The sequence below is a fragment of the Scyliorhinus torazame genome, chromosome 13 (genome assembly GCF_047496885.1).
Source record: "Scyliorhinus torazame isolate Kashiwa2021f chromosome 13, sScyTor2.1, whole genome shotgun sequence".
NCBI lineage: Eukaryota > Metazoa > Chordata > Chondrichthyes > Carcharhiniformes > Scyliorhinidae > Scyliorhinus > Scyliorhinus torazame.
In genome coordinates this window covers 28779321-28793761 of record NC_092719.1, presented here as the reverse complement: position 1 = coordinate 28793761, position 14441 = coordinate 28779321, and the positions used below count along the sequence as shown (strand labels likewise).

The window sequence follows — 14441 nt, the reverse complement described above, 5'->3', positions numbered from 1 at the left end:
GCCTGGATGAGCGCAGCTCCAACAGCACTCAAGAAGCTCAGCACCATCCAGGACGAAGCAGCCCACTTGATTGCTTCCCCTTCCACAAACATTCAAACCCTCCACCACCAACGAACAGTGGCAGCCGTGTGTACCTTCTACAAGACGCACTGCACTAACTCACCAAGGTTATTCGGCAGCATCTTCCAAACCCACCACCACTACCATCTAGAAGGACAAGAAAAGCAGATACCTGGGAACCCCACCACCTGGAGGTTCCCCTCCAAGTCACTCACCATCTTGACTTGGAAACATGTCGCTGTTCCTTCACTGTCACTGGGTCAAAATCCTGGACTCCCTCCCTAACAGCACTGTGGGTGTACCTACAACTCAGAAACTGCAGCGATTCAAGAAGGCAACTCACCACCAGCTTCTAAAGAGCAACTCGGGATGGGCAATAAGTGCTGGGTTAACCAGCGATGTCTAATAATAATAACTTATTGTCACAAGTAGGCTTCAATGACATTACTGTGAAAAACCCCTAGTCGCCACATTCCGACGCCTGTTCGGGGAGGCCGTGACGGGAATTCAACCCATGCTGCTGGTTGTATTCTGCATTACAAGCCAGCTGGCTTAGCCCACTATGCTAAACATCCTGTAAATGAATTTTTTTTTAATTGGAATGTTTGATTGAGACCTATAAGACCCCAAACCTGTGATCTCTACTACCTGAAGGACAAGGGCAACAGGTGAATGAGGAACCATCACCTTACAAGTTCCCCTTTATGTCGTACACTATCCTGACTTAAAAATAAATTGTCATTCCTTCATTTCCGGCTCGAAGGATACCTTACCTCCCTTAGGGCAGCACGGTAGCACTGTGGTTAGCACAGCGCCAGGGTGCCAAGTTCGATTTGCGGCTTGGGTCACTGTCTGTGCGGAGTCGGCACGTTCTCCCCGTGTCTGCGCAGGTTTCCTCCAGGTGCTCCGGTTTCCTCCCACAAATCCCGAAAGATGTGCTTGTTATGTGAATTGGACATTCTGAATTCTCCCTCTGTGTATCCGAACAGGCGGCGGAATGTGGCGACTAGGGGCTTTTCACAGTAACTTCATTGCAGTGTTAATGTAAGCCTACTTGTGACAATAATAAAGATTATTATTGTTAGCATTTTTAATTATTATTTCATGGGATATGGCTGGAGCTGGCTGGCCGGCATCTGTTGCATCTCCCTGATTGTCCTTGAACTGAGTGGCTTGCTCGGCCATTTCATTCCATTCCTACAATGCAGAAGCAAGCCTTTCGGCCCATCATGTCCTCACCGATCCCCCGAAAGAGCACCCTGCCCATGACCATTCCTCTATCCACCCCATCTTATCCCCGTAACCCCATAACCTAACCTGCCCATGCCTGGACACTGAGGGGCAATTTAGCATGGCCAATCCACCTAACCCATGCATCTTTGGCTTGGGGGAGGAACTTGGAGCACCTGGAGGAAAGCCATGCAGACACGGGAAGAACATATCAACTCCACACAGACAGCCGCCCAAGGCCGAAGTCAGGCCCCTGGCACTGTGAGGCAGCAGGGCTAGGCCCGCACCTGAGAGAGCAGTTGAGAGTCGACCACGCTACTGTGGGTCTGGAGTCACCTGACGGCCAGACCAGGTTAAGGAGAGCAGATTTCCTTCACTAAAGGACATTAGTGAACCAGATGGGTTTTCACAGCAACCGACGGTTGTTTCATTGTCACCATTACTGAGGCTAACTTTCAATCCCAGTTTTTTATGACTTGGTCAAGGTCCTGAAACTCTATCCTGAACAGCATTGCGAGAGCTCATTCATCAGCTCATTCATGCAGCGATTCATGAAAAAGTCCTGACATCACATGGAGGGGAACCAGGGAAAAGGCACAAAATACCAGCCTTCCCCGCAACACCCACATTCCCAGAATGAATGATATACAAAATGTAAATACAAGGCTGACCTTTTTTTTTTCCACAAAAGTACCTTTTTGCTGCCCTCTTGAGGTTGTTATTTAATAATCTTTTGAGGCCTTGGTCTGAGCAGGCCTGGATCCACAGAGCAAAACATTTTTCACATCTAGATAGCAGCCACCCAGCACTCCCATAACAGACTCCAATCCTGTGCTGTGAAAATACTGAATTCTAAAACCTGACAAAGACGCGGGGTGGAATTTTCCCTTCTGCGACTAAATCCTGTGGTGGTGCACCCCCCCCCGGGCTCATTAATTACGCAACCGGGGCTTCCCAATGTTTATCATGATGGCCATGCTGGTTGGCAGACTGCCCGCTGACATATCCGGATGCCATATTAAAAGGCGCCCATACAGCAACTTGCCCACCATGCTGATTGAGGACATGACTCGGGTGTTGAGGCCACCAGCACGAACCACAAGTGGCATGCCTTTCTGAGCCTTGTGCTGCTATCTGAATGGGCTCACTGCTCTGGAGGGTGCTGGCCCATAACCCCTGTGGACAACCTGCAGTGAACCAGTCACATACCAAACAATCCACTGGGTTACGTGTAAGACTGGAAGCACGAGAAAGATATCTGAAACCCAATTGCTCTCAATCCCGCCTTCTCTCTTTGCACAGGAGAAGTTAGGCCATAATCATGGAGAGAGGGAGAAGATGGGAGGGGTCAGCCACAATGAAAAGATCTGACTGATTTGTGAGGCGTGGGCAGCCCAGATGGCAGGGGTGAAGCGGGACCAATCCATCAAAGATGGAGAGATTGGCTTGCGGCATCCATTCAGGAAGGATCTATGCTTGTCATAGAAACCTCGGGGTCAAGGGTGCCTCCATGTTGGAGGCAGCTCATGCAGTCACTCACTCTCTCCTCTCTCACTTACACGTGTCACCGGAAGAGGTCAAGACCGAAACTGAGAGAGCCTTGCCCAGCACTGGTACAAGCCCATAGGGGAGCGTGGACATTGCTGATGAAGAAAGTGCACCTGTAGAGGCGTCACAACAGACACCTGCACCCTGCACCAGCCCACATTGGTGGGTAATGGTTCTAGATTAGAAAGGGTCTCGCAATCTGGTGGTCACTGTACATGTCTGCAGCAGGGGAGACAGGGTCAGCCAAGCCCCCTGGCACTTGGAGGAGTGCTGGGGATGAGGCATCTGTACAGTTTGTGCCCCAAGGCAGGCGTCTGGAACTGGCCTTCCAAATGATGCTTGAGAGGCAGCATGAGATAGGGGAAAGTCAGCCAGAGGTGTCGGAGGCCCTCAACAGGTGTCGGAGGCCCTCAACAGGTGTTGGAGGCCCTCAACAGGTGTCGGAGGCCCTCAACAGGGTGACACTGGAGGGGTCTGTTTACCTGCTGACTGATGGAGTGGTGCTGACCTGTGTACGATTAGAGGTCTCCATGGGGAGAGTGGCAGATGCCATGGAGACCCTGGTCCAGCAGATTCTGCCATCGATGAGTACAGACCTGCACACCTCCGTGATAACCATAGGTGAGCTTCTGCAGCATATACGTGAGAGGCGGACGGAGCACCTCAACCTTCCTCCAGGTGCCCCTTCCCCAAGGAGTCAGGCAGGGGCCTTGGGTATGCAACAGGAGGAGGAGGAACAGTAGTTGGACAACCTTGGGACCGCCACTCAGGACTCCCTGATGTTGTTTGGCCCTTCTGTATCGCTGCCGGTGATCCCTTCAGCCTCGTCCTCTGGCACAGCTCTGGGAAGCTGCCCCACAGGAGCTCAGCCAAAGGTAGCTGGGGCCCTCTAGGCCTTGGATCTCTAGAGGACAACCCCAAGTTCATCCAAGGCAACAGGGACAACTGGTCCGCAGGCTGCCTCCACTCCTGCTCCAGGTGCTGGGAGAGCACTTAGAAGAGGTGTAAGGGAAAGAAAAGTTAAGAAGATCTGAATTGACAAGTGACTGCACAGGTACTCATTGTTACACAGATGAAACATTTATAAATGTAGTTCTTGCACTTTAATCACACCTGATGTGGTTTATTTGCGATAATCCTTAAACCTTTACACCCTAACCATTCCAGCTCCTGCTGATGGACACCCCATGTCGCCTGGAATCAGGTATCTGCAGGAAGGTAAAACCACGGCCCTTGTGAACCATGTACAAGAAGTCTCCTGTGCATGCTAAGCCTTTGCCGTTCACAGTCCCATCTTTCCCAGGATCCCAGCATTGTAAAATACAAGATGTTGGTGTTTCCCTTCGGTTGTGATGACCTGCATCTCCGCCCACCCCCAATGGCCAACTCCCAAGCTGCATCTTGAGATCTTAACCCCATGAACCTCTGCTTAGTTTCAAACACCCTTGGTGGTGGGAACATTTGAGATGCAGTCTAACAGCTATTTCCCTTCCCCCATTACCTCACCCTCAATTCCTCCACAGAGACATTGATTCTCCCCTCCCCACTCCCCTCCGGAATCACTTTTGACCCTTCACCCCTCCCCCATCAGCTTCTGTCCCATCCAGGTAAATGTAGAAGTGCTCTTGTTCCTGAAAATCCCATTCATGTAACGATAAACATTGCCCCTCGTCCTTCAACCCCGCAAATCTGTCTCACATTCCACCCCCCCCCCCCCCCAATATCCCTCAGCGCCTCGTCACATGGCATTGTTGTACACTCACTCTTCCACCCTACTGGCTCCCACTGTCCTCTTTAACCTTCACAATCTGCTCCGACCTACCAGTGGAATCCTCCAATGGCCCCTCCTCTGAACCCCTTTCCCCTCGGTAGCCCCCCATGCCCATCCATACCTTTGCACAAACCCACATACCTGCACACCTGCCCCACCTGTTCATTCCTCTCCTCCGCCAAGCACAGACTCATGCCGCTTAGCGGAACCTCCTCCAGCCCTCCAGCTGCAGCTTGAACATCTGACCCCTGGGAGAAGTTGTTGCTCCAAGATCAACCATCTCCTGGGTGGTGCTAAACATAGAAGATCCAGTTGGTTGCTGATATGCCACCCAGCCAGTGCTGTATGAGGTGTCCCAGGGTCCAGTTGCTGGAGGCCTCCATCTTTTCAACTCCACAAGGTGCCCCAGGCCTTCTTAAGGTAAGTGTCAACATTTACATGCCACGTTCATCCAGATCTGTTGGGGATCTACAAGATATGTCGCTGGCGTCATAGATAAATGGGCATGTTGGTGGTGGTGGGTGTTGGGTGGGGGGGGGGGGGGGGGTGGCGGGGCATTGCTATTCCAGTTGGGCCTTCACCTGCATCCCATCAGCAGTCGTACGCCGGCCTCTGGCGACAATTGCAGCCCGCTATGGCAGCCGGGGCGAAAGATCTTGCTGTCACTTTACATCAATGTCTGGGCTCCTTCTGCATTGATTCCTACTGTGGCCCCAGCCCCCCCCCCCCAAACCGTCCACCATTAAACCTGGCATGGGAGGAGGGGGAAGCTTGGAAAGCATCTCCCACCAACGTTCACTACCAAATTACTCTGCTTGGTATTCTGAGAGCCCACTGGAAGCTTTGCTCTTTGAACTTCATCACTTTGTCACCTTCCTGTTTGTGGAGTTCCTCTCGCCTGTGCTGCTATCGTATTGGAATGACGATTCTCCTGGCTGAATCCAATCAAAGCTCTGATTTCAGTTTAACACCAGTCTCGGGTCAGGGTTGCGGTCTGGTCCTCGCTTTGTCTCATTTGCCGTCATGTCTTTTCACCTTTAATTGCAGACCCCAGGTCCATGTGCATACAAACATGTAGATACTGATGTCTTCAAAAACAGAGCACCTAAATACACCATAGTCGAACGCAATCTGATTCCGGGAGACACAACGCTGAAACCAGGACCAGGTCGTTACAGAGCAGAAGACGTAAGTTGCAATTGCGAATAGGAATCTATCCATTAATCCCAAACCCTCCCAGCTGAGTGAGATTGAACTTTCCCCAGTGCCTCTGTCTGCACGTATGCCCTGTGAGAATAGATTGATCTAATTCCTGGGCTGTCCTCAAAATGTTTTGACCTGTATTTCTTTTACCTAAGTTGTGTTATATTCCTTTATAATATTTATGTCATGTTAAATTCAGTTGGTTGTCTCTAAAATCAACTGAAACTGGCTGTCGTAGGAATCCTGGATGTTAATTAGCTGCCAAAGTATAGGCTCAGCATTCACATCATCATGGTTTCTGAATGACACCAAAGTGACCATTTTAACGCGGGGTGAGAATCAGGGCAGGATTCAGGGGAGTCAAATTGGTTACAGAACTAGCCAAGCCTCCTCGAGCATGAGACCATGGGGATATTGGCTGCGATTTACCAGCTGCGTCCCGCCCCAATCAGGACGGGACATGGACGGTAAATGCAGCAAAAGGCCTATCCCGGGATTCCCGGCGGTTCTGACGCGCCGTAAGATATCGTGATCTGGATCTCACCCACTCACATAGTTAAGTGAATTTAACTGTTCACTTAACTATGCTAACGCCAGATCTAACTGGGCCCCTGGATCTATCGGCCTTGCTGAAGTGACTCCAGCCAGGCACCATTTAGGACTGGTCCTCACAAACATGGACCAGGCAGAGTGACACCTGGGGGTCTCGCGGGCCATTGGAGACTCTTGGGTGGTCGGAGCAGGGAACCGCCAAGGTGCCCGGGTGGCACTGCCAAGCTGGCAGGGTAACTGACAGGGTGCCAGGGTGGCAGTGCCAGGGTGCAGAGGTGCTAGGATGGCACTGCCAAGGGCCAGGGTCTGAGAGAGGCCTTGAAAGGGGGGCTGAAGGGTGTGTATATTGGGGCCTCTGAAAGTTTTTTGGGGGTGAAGGGTGGGAGTCCTGAAGAGGGGGAGAAAGGGGACATGGGGAGGCCTGAAAAGGGGCACCCTCAGTGGAGTGTCCTCACTGAGGGGGTTGGGGGGTAATTGCATTGTGTGTGGGGGGATAACATTGCCCGTGGGTGGAAGGTGTTGGGGGGGGGGACTCAAGCTCACTTAGAGATCGGGGCACCCTTTCAAAACAGGTGCCCGATCTCTGAGGAGCCAGTCTGGCCAGCAAGTTCAGCTCCCAGTGATGGAAACATTTCTAAGTGTGGGCCTGACCGGAAAGAGACTCCCCAAGGCCCCAAAAATGATTACGTGTGGTTAAATAGCAGTGTGGATCTTACCGACAAAGCCAACGGGAAACACCCAGCCAAACCTACCCAAAATGACATTTAGAAACCTTCCTGTTAAATCTCACCCATTAACTCCTAAACCACAAAAGAAGGCCTCAACACTGACTCCCACCTGAAGCTGTGCTGCATTGACATGGGCAGATGCTTCTGTGTGCGTTCATGGGTAAATGGTGGCTTTAGAGCTCTTTCGCTCAAAGGGAAACTGAGTTGCAGAATAAGGAACCAAGTAAGGGCATTGAAATGAATGATGTAGGTGGAATTCAAAAACGATCCCTTGTATTTCTGTACAGAGTATGGTGAACAGTTGGGTTGAGGGATGATTGGAAACTGCTGCCTTTACTTTCCTTATAATGGGTTCCTGGCCATGAGCATTCCGAATGAAAAGGCAGCAGTCTGGACAACAAGGCCAGATTATGGACTCACCGACTAACTGTACTCCTGGATTGGAGAGGAATTCACTTCAGTTGACCATATGCTGCAGATGAGAGCAGATTTACTTGCCCTGCAGTCCAGTATTTCCCCATCACAGGAAGCATAACTCTTTGAGTTCAGTTTATGAATTCTTTTAGGGTTTTTTCTCGGAGTCCCCATTCACTGGTATTAGGCAAGGGTATTAAAGAATACAAAACCAAAACAGGTCAATGTTGAGGTATCGGTCAGCCATGAGCAGCACCGTAGCACAGTGGGTAGCACAGTTGCTTCACAGCTCCAGGGTCCCAGGTTCGATTCCCGGCTTGGGTCACTGTCTGTGCGGAGTCTGCACGTTCTCCCCGTGTGTGCGTGGGTTTCCTCCGGGTGCTCCGGTTTCCTCCCACAGTCCAAAGATGTGCAGGTTAGGTGGATCGGCCATGATAAATTGCCCTTAGTGTCCAAAACAAAAAGGTTAGTTGGGGTTACGGGATAGGGTGGAGGTGTGGGGATAGAGTGGAGGTGTGGGCTTGGGTAGGGTGCTCTTTCCAAGGGCCAGTGCAGACTTGATGAGCAGAATGGCCTCCTTCTGCACTGTAAGTTCTATGATTCTATGACCTGATTGAATGGCAGAGCAGCCTTGAGGGGCTGAATGTCATCCTACTTAATCTCCCAATGCCTTACATTTGCAGCAGGTTCAGCAGATCACATCTGGAATGTGGGGCGACCATGGCAGATTTGACCCTCTCCCAAGCCCAGGCCCTGCTCAGGCCCAGTGTAGTGAGCAAATAATTCTCACTTGAGATCAGTGATTGACCATGAGACCTCCCTGATCTGAGTTCCACACCATTTAGGAGGAGGGTATCTTAAATATTGTCTCAGTCAAAGAGATGCATGAACTTAGCTGAATAACATGTGGACAGACTTAGCAATTTAATCCTTTGTGATTTCTTTCCAGGTGAACTTGCATAAACACTACCCGAAGTACACATTTGGAATCCACCACTCTGAGTTCCTCTCACCCCTTATTGTGGCTCCCTCGGACTGAGAACCAAAAACACAGCCGCCCCAAACCCCCAGCACATTCTTACACCCCTAAATTGAAAAAAAATGACAATTGTACTTTACAAGAAAAAAATCATTCATTTAAATATTTGATTCTTTTTCATCCTGTGTGTATGGTTTGAAACCTGGCAGATTTCTGTATTCGGAGCTTGGTGTTCACAGTTGCTGGGGGAGGGCCGGGGGTGGGGGTGGTCCATGTCCTTCAGAGTTGAACACCTTGGTTGTAGATAACCTCCAGGCTGATTTATCGTGCAGCAGCCTAAGTATACAGCGACAACCCGACTGTGACTTCTCAGCCTTTAGATGCAACATGGAGTTCTACAATACTTTCCCTGGCCACGTGACCAGACCTTTCACTGTGGAGAGCGAACATACAAGTGAATTCTCTGTATTAATGTGTCTCGGTTTGTTATCTTGCATTGGATGTTGGGGACAAGTCTTGGAGGCTCTAATAAGGAAACCCTCCGAGGAAGCAGGATCTTTGTCCAGCTGTCTGGTGGCATGGTGTTAAAATGAAACTCAATTCAGGCTTACTGACTCAACGGTGGAAGTCTTGGGGGGGGGGGTGGTGATGGTGGGAGAGAGATTGAGTGGTCTGCTGTCTTCTTCTATTTCTCACCCACCCCATCGCCCCATTTCTTTTCAACTGTCTTGCTAAAGGAGGTAGAGATTCATGGCATATTGGGTCAGGTCAGCCAAGATAACAAGTGAGAAGAGATCTTCTAAGTGGAGGTAGAGGATGTATCCCCAGACCAGGTTAATTAACTTTTCCTCAATCTGTGGGGCTGGACTACTTGGGTGGCGAGATGGTGAAATTTTCAAAATTGATGGTACTTTACAATATTGTGAATGTAACGATTGGTGACAAGCTAAGCTGCTGTGTACAGATGCACATTATGAGTGTTATGGTCTGAAATGTATCATGGGTGAAAAGTAATAATTCTGGGGACTTAAAATAAACATGTTGAAATGAAAATCGCTTATTGTCACAAGTAGGCTTCAAATGAAGTTACTGTGAAAAGCCCCTAGTCGCCACATTCCGGCGCCTGTTTAGGGAGGCTGATACGGGAATTGAACCGTGCTGCTGGCCTGCCTTGGTCTGCTTTCAAAGCCAGCGATTTAGCCCAGTGTGCTAAACAGCCCCTAAGGAGGATTGGCTCAAAATATTTTTTTAAAAGAGAGTGGGAGAAATGTACTGTAAGGGAAGAATGATTACATTTTATTCTTGTGGATTAAAAATTAATAAAATGAAGTGTATAAAATGTGTCTGTGCATGTTGTATAAAATTAAAGTGTACATGTTTTTTGAAAACTCAACAACAGTTTTCCCAATAAACCCATTGTTTTGAGGTTCCCTGATTCTATCTATCCACCTGCTTCCTATATTCCGCAACCCTACAAATCCACTTTCCGTCTTATCCCCTAACCCTTAATTCCTCGACCCTACCGATCTTTACTCCAATCTTCTAACCCCATCTATCCATCATAGCATCATTTCTTTTCAATGCAGAAACATGTTTAATACAACCCTCTTAATTCCACTTGCAGTTTCTGCTTCAAATTCTTCAATGATAACTTCTTCTACATAATGTGGAGGTGCCGGCGTTGGACTGGGGTGAGCACAGTACGAAGTCTTACAACACCAGGTTAAAGTCCAACAGGTTTGTTTCGATATCACTAGCTTTCGGAGCGCTGCTCCTTCCTCAGGTAAATGAAGAGGTATGTTCCAGAAACATATATATATAGGCAGATTCAAAGATGCCAGGCCATGCTTGGAATGCGAGCATTAGCAGGTGATTAAATCTTTACAGATCCCCCACCACCTGGCCTGCAAAATCCTACCAACTGTCCTGGCTTGACACAATTCACACCTCTTTAACCTGGGGTGACCCCATCTCTGGATCTGTAAAGATTTAATCACCTGCCAATGCTCGCATTCCAAGCATTGTCTGGCGTCTTTGAATCTGTCTATATATATATGTTTCTGGAACATACCTCTTCATTCACCTGAGGAAGGAGCAGTGCTCCGCAAGCTAGTGATATCGAAACAAACCTGTTGGACTTTAACCTGGTGTTGTAAAACTTGTTCTACATACACAGTGAACTGTGCATAGACACCATTGCAACCCTACAGTTCTTGATTGAACACTGAGCTGTACAATAAAGGCAGAGTTCCACTCAGAGACGTCATTCAGTCCTCTCCACTTGAGCCTCCTCGCATATTTTGTTTTCTAATTCTATCAATACAACCCTCTATTACCTTCTCCCTCATTTATGCATATCTACCTTCCTCTTAAACGCATCTGTATTATTCCCTTCAACCCATACATCCTCACTACTATCTCAGTTTAAGTTTCCTCTGAATTCCTTATCTAATCTCCTGGTTACTATTCAATTGGTGATCTTTAAGAGATGGTAATGGGACAAAGAAACTGAACTTAGATCTAAAGCGCGTAAATGGGAAAACCAAAATCACCACCGATATAATTTTAAATCACCCTCAACCACTTATCAAGAAAAGAGGGACTCAGTTTGGTTTTCCTCCACAGCTATATCTTGTATTCCTGTATCATCAATCTTTCTTTGCATCCTTTTTAGTGCATCAATTTACTTTATACTGGATAGTGACCAGAAATGGAAACAGTACTCCAAGTGTGTTCTAACCATGGTTCTATGCAATGTCAGCATTACTTTCCTACTTTTCAATCTTGATCTTTGTGGAGCCTTCTGCCAGCCTGAATAATTACTCGTGACCCCTAGTCTTTGCTTTCTGTCTTGCAGCTGGCTAGCAATCCATTCTGTTGCTTCGCTCTAATCTATGTTCTGACATTATTCGGCAAGCTTTATGTGGTCCTTTTCCAAATATATTCCATCTACTACATCATCGTTATCTACTCTCTGTCACTTCTTCAAAGAATTCTGAAAAGTCGCTCAAACAAGACTTTTCCTTTTGAAATCAATGCTGAGTATTAATTACTTTATCTTTCATTCTGTGTGTTATTTCTATTTTTCCACCATTACCAATTTCCTTATCTTTCCTACACATGGGCCGCGATTTAACGGCCACATCGTGCACGACTTGCGAGATTCAATAGGATCTCGCGAATGTCACGATCTGGATCCCGGGTGCCAGCCTGGCACGACCAGGGTGTCCAGGTGGACCTGCCGGACAGCAGTGCCGAGGTGGCAATGTACCCATGCCAGCGATCGGACCCAGGGGTGCCCTGCCCTTATGAGGTGGGATGCCGGGAGCTCGAGGATTCCCCAACATTAAGTTGAGGTGTTGAGGGGGGTTCCGGTGGTCGGGTTGGGGAACATGACATCATCTCTTCCTGCATTGAAGAGTGGAAATTAAGGTAAGTGCAGCCTCGGCGGGGGGTTCCCCTACCAAATCTTTATAGCAGCCTCGGCGGGACGTTCCCTACCAAATCTTTATAGCAGCCTCGGTGGGGGGTCTCCCCTACCAAATCTTTATAGCAGCCTCGGCGGAGGGTTCCCCTACCAAATCTTTATAGCAGCCTCGGCGGGACGTTCCCCTACCAAATCTCGATAGCAGCCTCGGCGGGACGTTCCCCTACCAAATCTCGATAGCAGCCTCGGCGGGGCGTTCCCCTACCAAATCTTTATAGCAGCCTCGGCGGGTGTTCCCTACCAAATCTTTATAGCAGCCTCGGCGGGGCGATCCCCTACCAAATCTTTATAGCAGCCTCGGCGGGGCGTTCCCCTACCAAATCTTTACAGCAGCCTCAGCGGGGGGGCGTTCCCCTACCAAATCTTTATAGCAGCCTCCGAGGGGCGTTCCCCTACCAAATCTTTATAGCAACCTCGGCGGGGGGGTTCCCCTACCAAATCTTTACAGCAGCCTCGGCGGGGCGTTCCCTACCAAATCTTTATAGCAGCCTCGGCGGGGCGCTCCCCTACCAAATCTTTATAGCAGCCTCGGCGGGGGGTTCCCCTACCAAATCTTTATAGCAGCCTCAGCGGGGGGATCCCCTACCAAATCTTTACAGCAGCCTCGGGGGGGGGGGCGTTCCCCTACCAAATCTTTAGAGCAGCCTCGGCGGGGCGTTCCCCTACCAAATCTTTATAGCAGCCTCGGCGGGCGTTCCCCTACCAAATCTTTATAGCAGCCTCGGCGGGGCGTTCCCTACCAAATCTTTACAGCAGCCTCGGCGGGGCGTTCCCTACCAAATCTTTACAGCAGCCTCGGCGGGGCGTTCCCCTACCAAATCTTTACAGCAGCCTCGGCGGGACATTCCCTACCAAATCTTTATAGCAGCCTCGGCGGGGTGTTCCCCAACCAAATCTTTAGAGCAGCCTCGGCGGGGGGTTCCCCTACCAAATCTCTATAGCATCCTCGGCGGGGCGTTCCCCTACCAAATCTTTATAGCAGCCTCGGCGGGGCGTTCCCCTACCAAATCTTTATAGCAGCCTCGGCGGGGCGTTCCCCTACCAAATCTTTATAGCAGCCTCGGCGGGACATTCCCTACCAAATCTTTATAGCAGCCTCGGCGGGACATTCCCTACCAAATCTTTATAGCAGCCTCGGCGGGGCGTTCCCTACCAAATCTTTACAGCAGCCTCGGCGGGGCGTTCCCCTACCAAATCTTTATAGCAGCCTCGGCGGGGCGTTCCCCAACCAAATCTTTATAGCAGCCTCGGCGGGGCGTTCCCCTACCAAATCTTTACAGCAGCCTCGGCGGGGCTTTCCCCTACCAAATCTTTACAGCAGCCTCCGCGGGGCTTTCCCTACCAAATCTTTACCGCAGCCTCGGCGGGTGTTCCCTACCAAATCTTTACAGCAGCCTCGGCGGGGGGTTCCCCTACCAAATCTTTACAGCAGCCTCGGCGGGGCTTTCCCCTACCAAATCTTTACAGCAGCCTCGGCGGGGCTTTCCCCTACCAAATCTTTACAGCAGCCTCGGCGGGGCGTTCCCTACCAAATCTTTACAGCAGCCTCGGCGGGGCTTTCCCTACCAAATCTTTACAGCAGCCTCGGCGGGGCTTTCCCCTACCAAATCTTTACAGCAGCCTCGGCGGGGCGTTCCCTACCAAATCTTTATAGCAGCCTCGGCGGGTGTTCCCTACCAAATCTTTACAGCAGCCTCGGCGGGGCTTTCCCTACCAAATCTTTACAGCAGCCTCGGCGGGGCGTTCCCCTACCAAATCTTTATAGCAGCCTCGGCGGGTGTTCCCTACCAAATCTTTATAGCAGCCTCGGCGGGGCGTTCCCTACCAAATCTTTATAGCAGCCTCGGCGGGTGTTCCCTACCAAATCTTTACAGCAGCCTCGGCGGGTGTTCCCTACCAAATCTTTACAGCAGCCTCGGCGGGGCGTTCCCCTACCAAATCTTTATCGCAGCCTCGGCGGGGCGTTCCCCTACCAAATCTTTACAGCAGCCTCGGCGGGGCGTTCCCCTACCAAATCTTTACAGCAGCCTCGGCGGGGCGTTCCCCTACCAAATCTTTACAGCAGCCTCGGCGGGGGCGTTCCCCTACCAAATCTTTATAGCAGCCTCGGCGGGGCGTTCCCCTACCAAATCTTTATCGCAGCCTCGGCGGGGCGTTCCCCTACCAAATCTTTACAGCAGCCTCGGCGGGGGCGTTCCCCTACCAAATCTTTACAGCAGCCTCGGCAGGTGTTCCCTACCAAATCTTTACAGCAGCCTCGGCGGGGCATTCCCCTACCAAATCTTTATCGCAGCCTCGGCGGGGCGTTCCCCTACCAAATCTTTACAGCAGCCTCGGCGGGGCGTTCCCCAACCAAATCTTTATCGCAGCCTCAGTGGGGGGTTCCCCTACCAAATCTCTATAGCAGCCTCGGCGGGCGTTCCCCTACCAAATCTTTATAGCAGCCTCGGAGGGGGGTCTCCCCTACCA

At 50.3% G+C, this 14441-nt stretch overlaps 1 protein-coding gene across 1 annotated transcript in view; it reads left to right on the top strand.

The window, feature by feature from the left end:
- The window catches only part of cimap1b (ciliary microtubule associated protein 1B), an 87663-nt gene extending 79000 nt beyond the window's left edge, over nt 1-8663 (top strand). The window contains exons 6-7 of the mRNA XM_072470865.1: nt 5657-5797; nt 8456-8663. Coding sequence (XP_072326966.1) covers nt 5657-5797; nt 8456-8545 — 231 coding nt within the window. The 3' untranslated portion in view covers nt 8546-8663. The remainder of the gene's footprint in view (nt 1-5656; nt 5798-8455) is intronic.
- Nucleotides 8664-14441: the final 5778 nt, after the last annotated feature.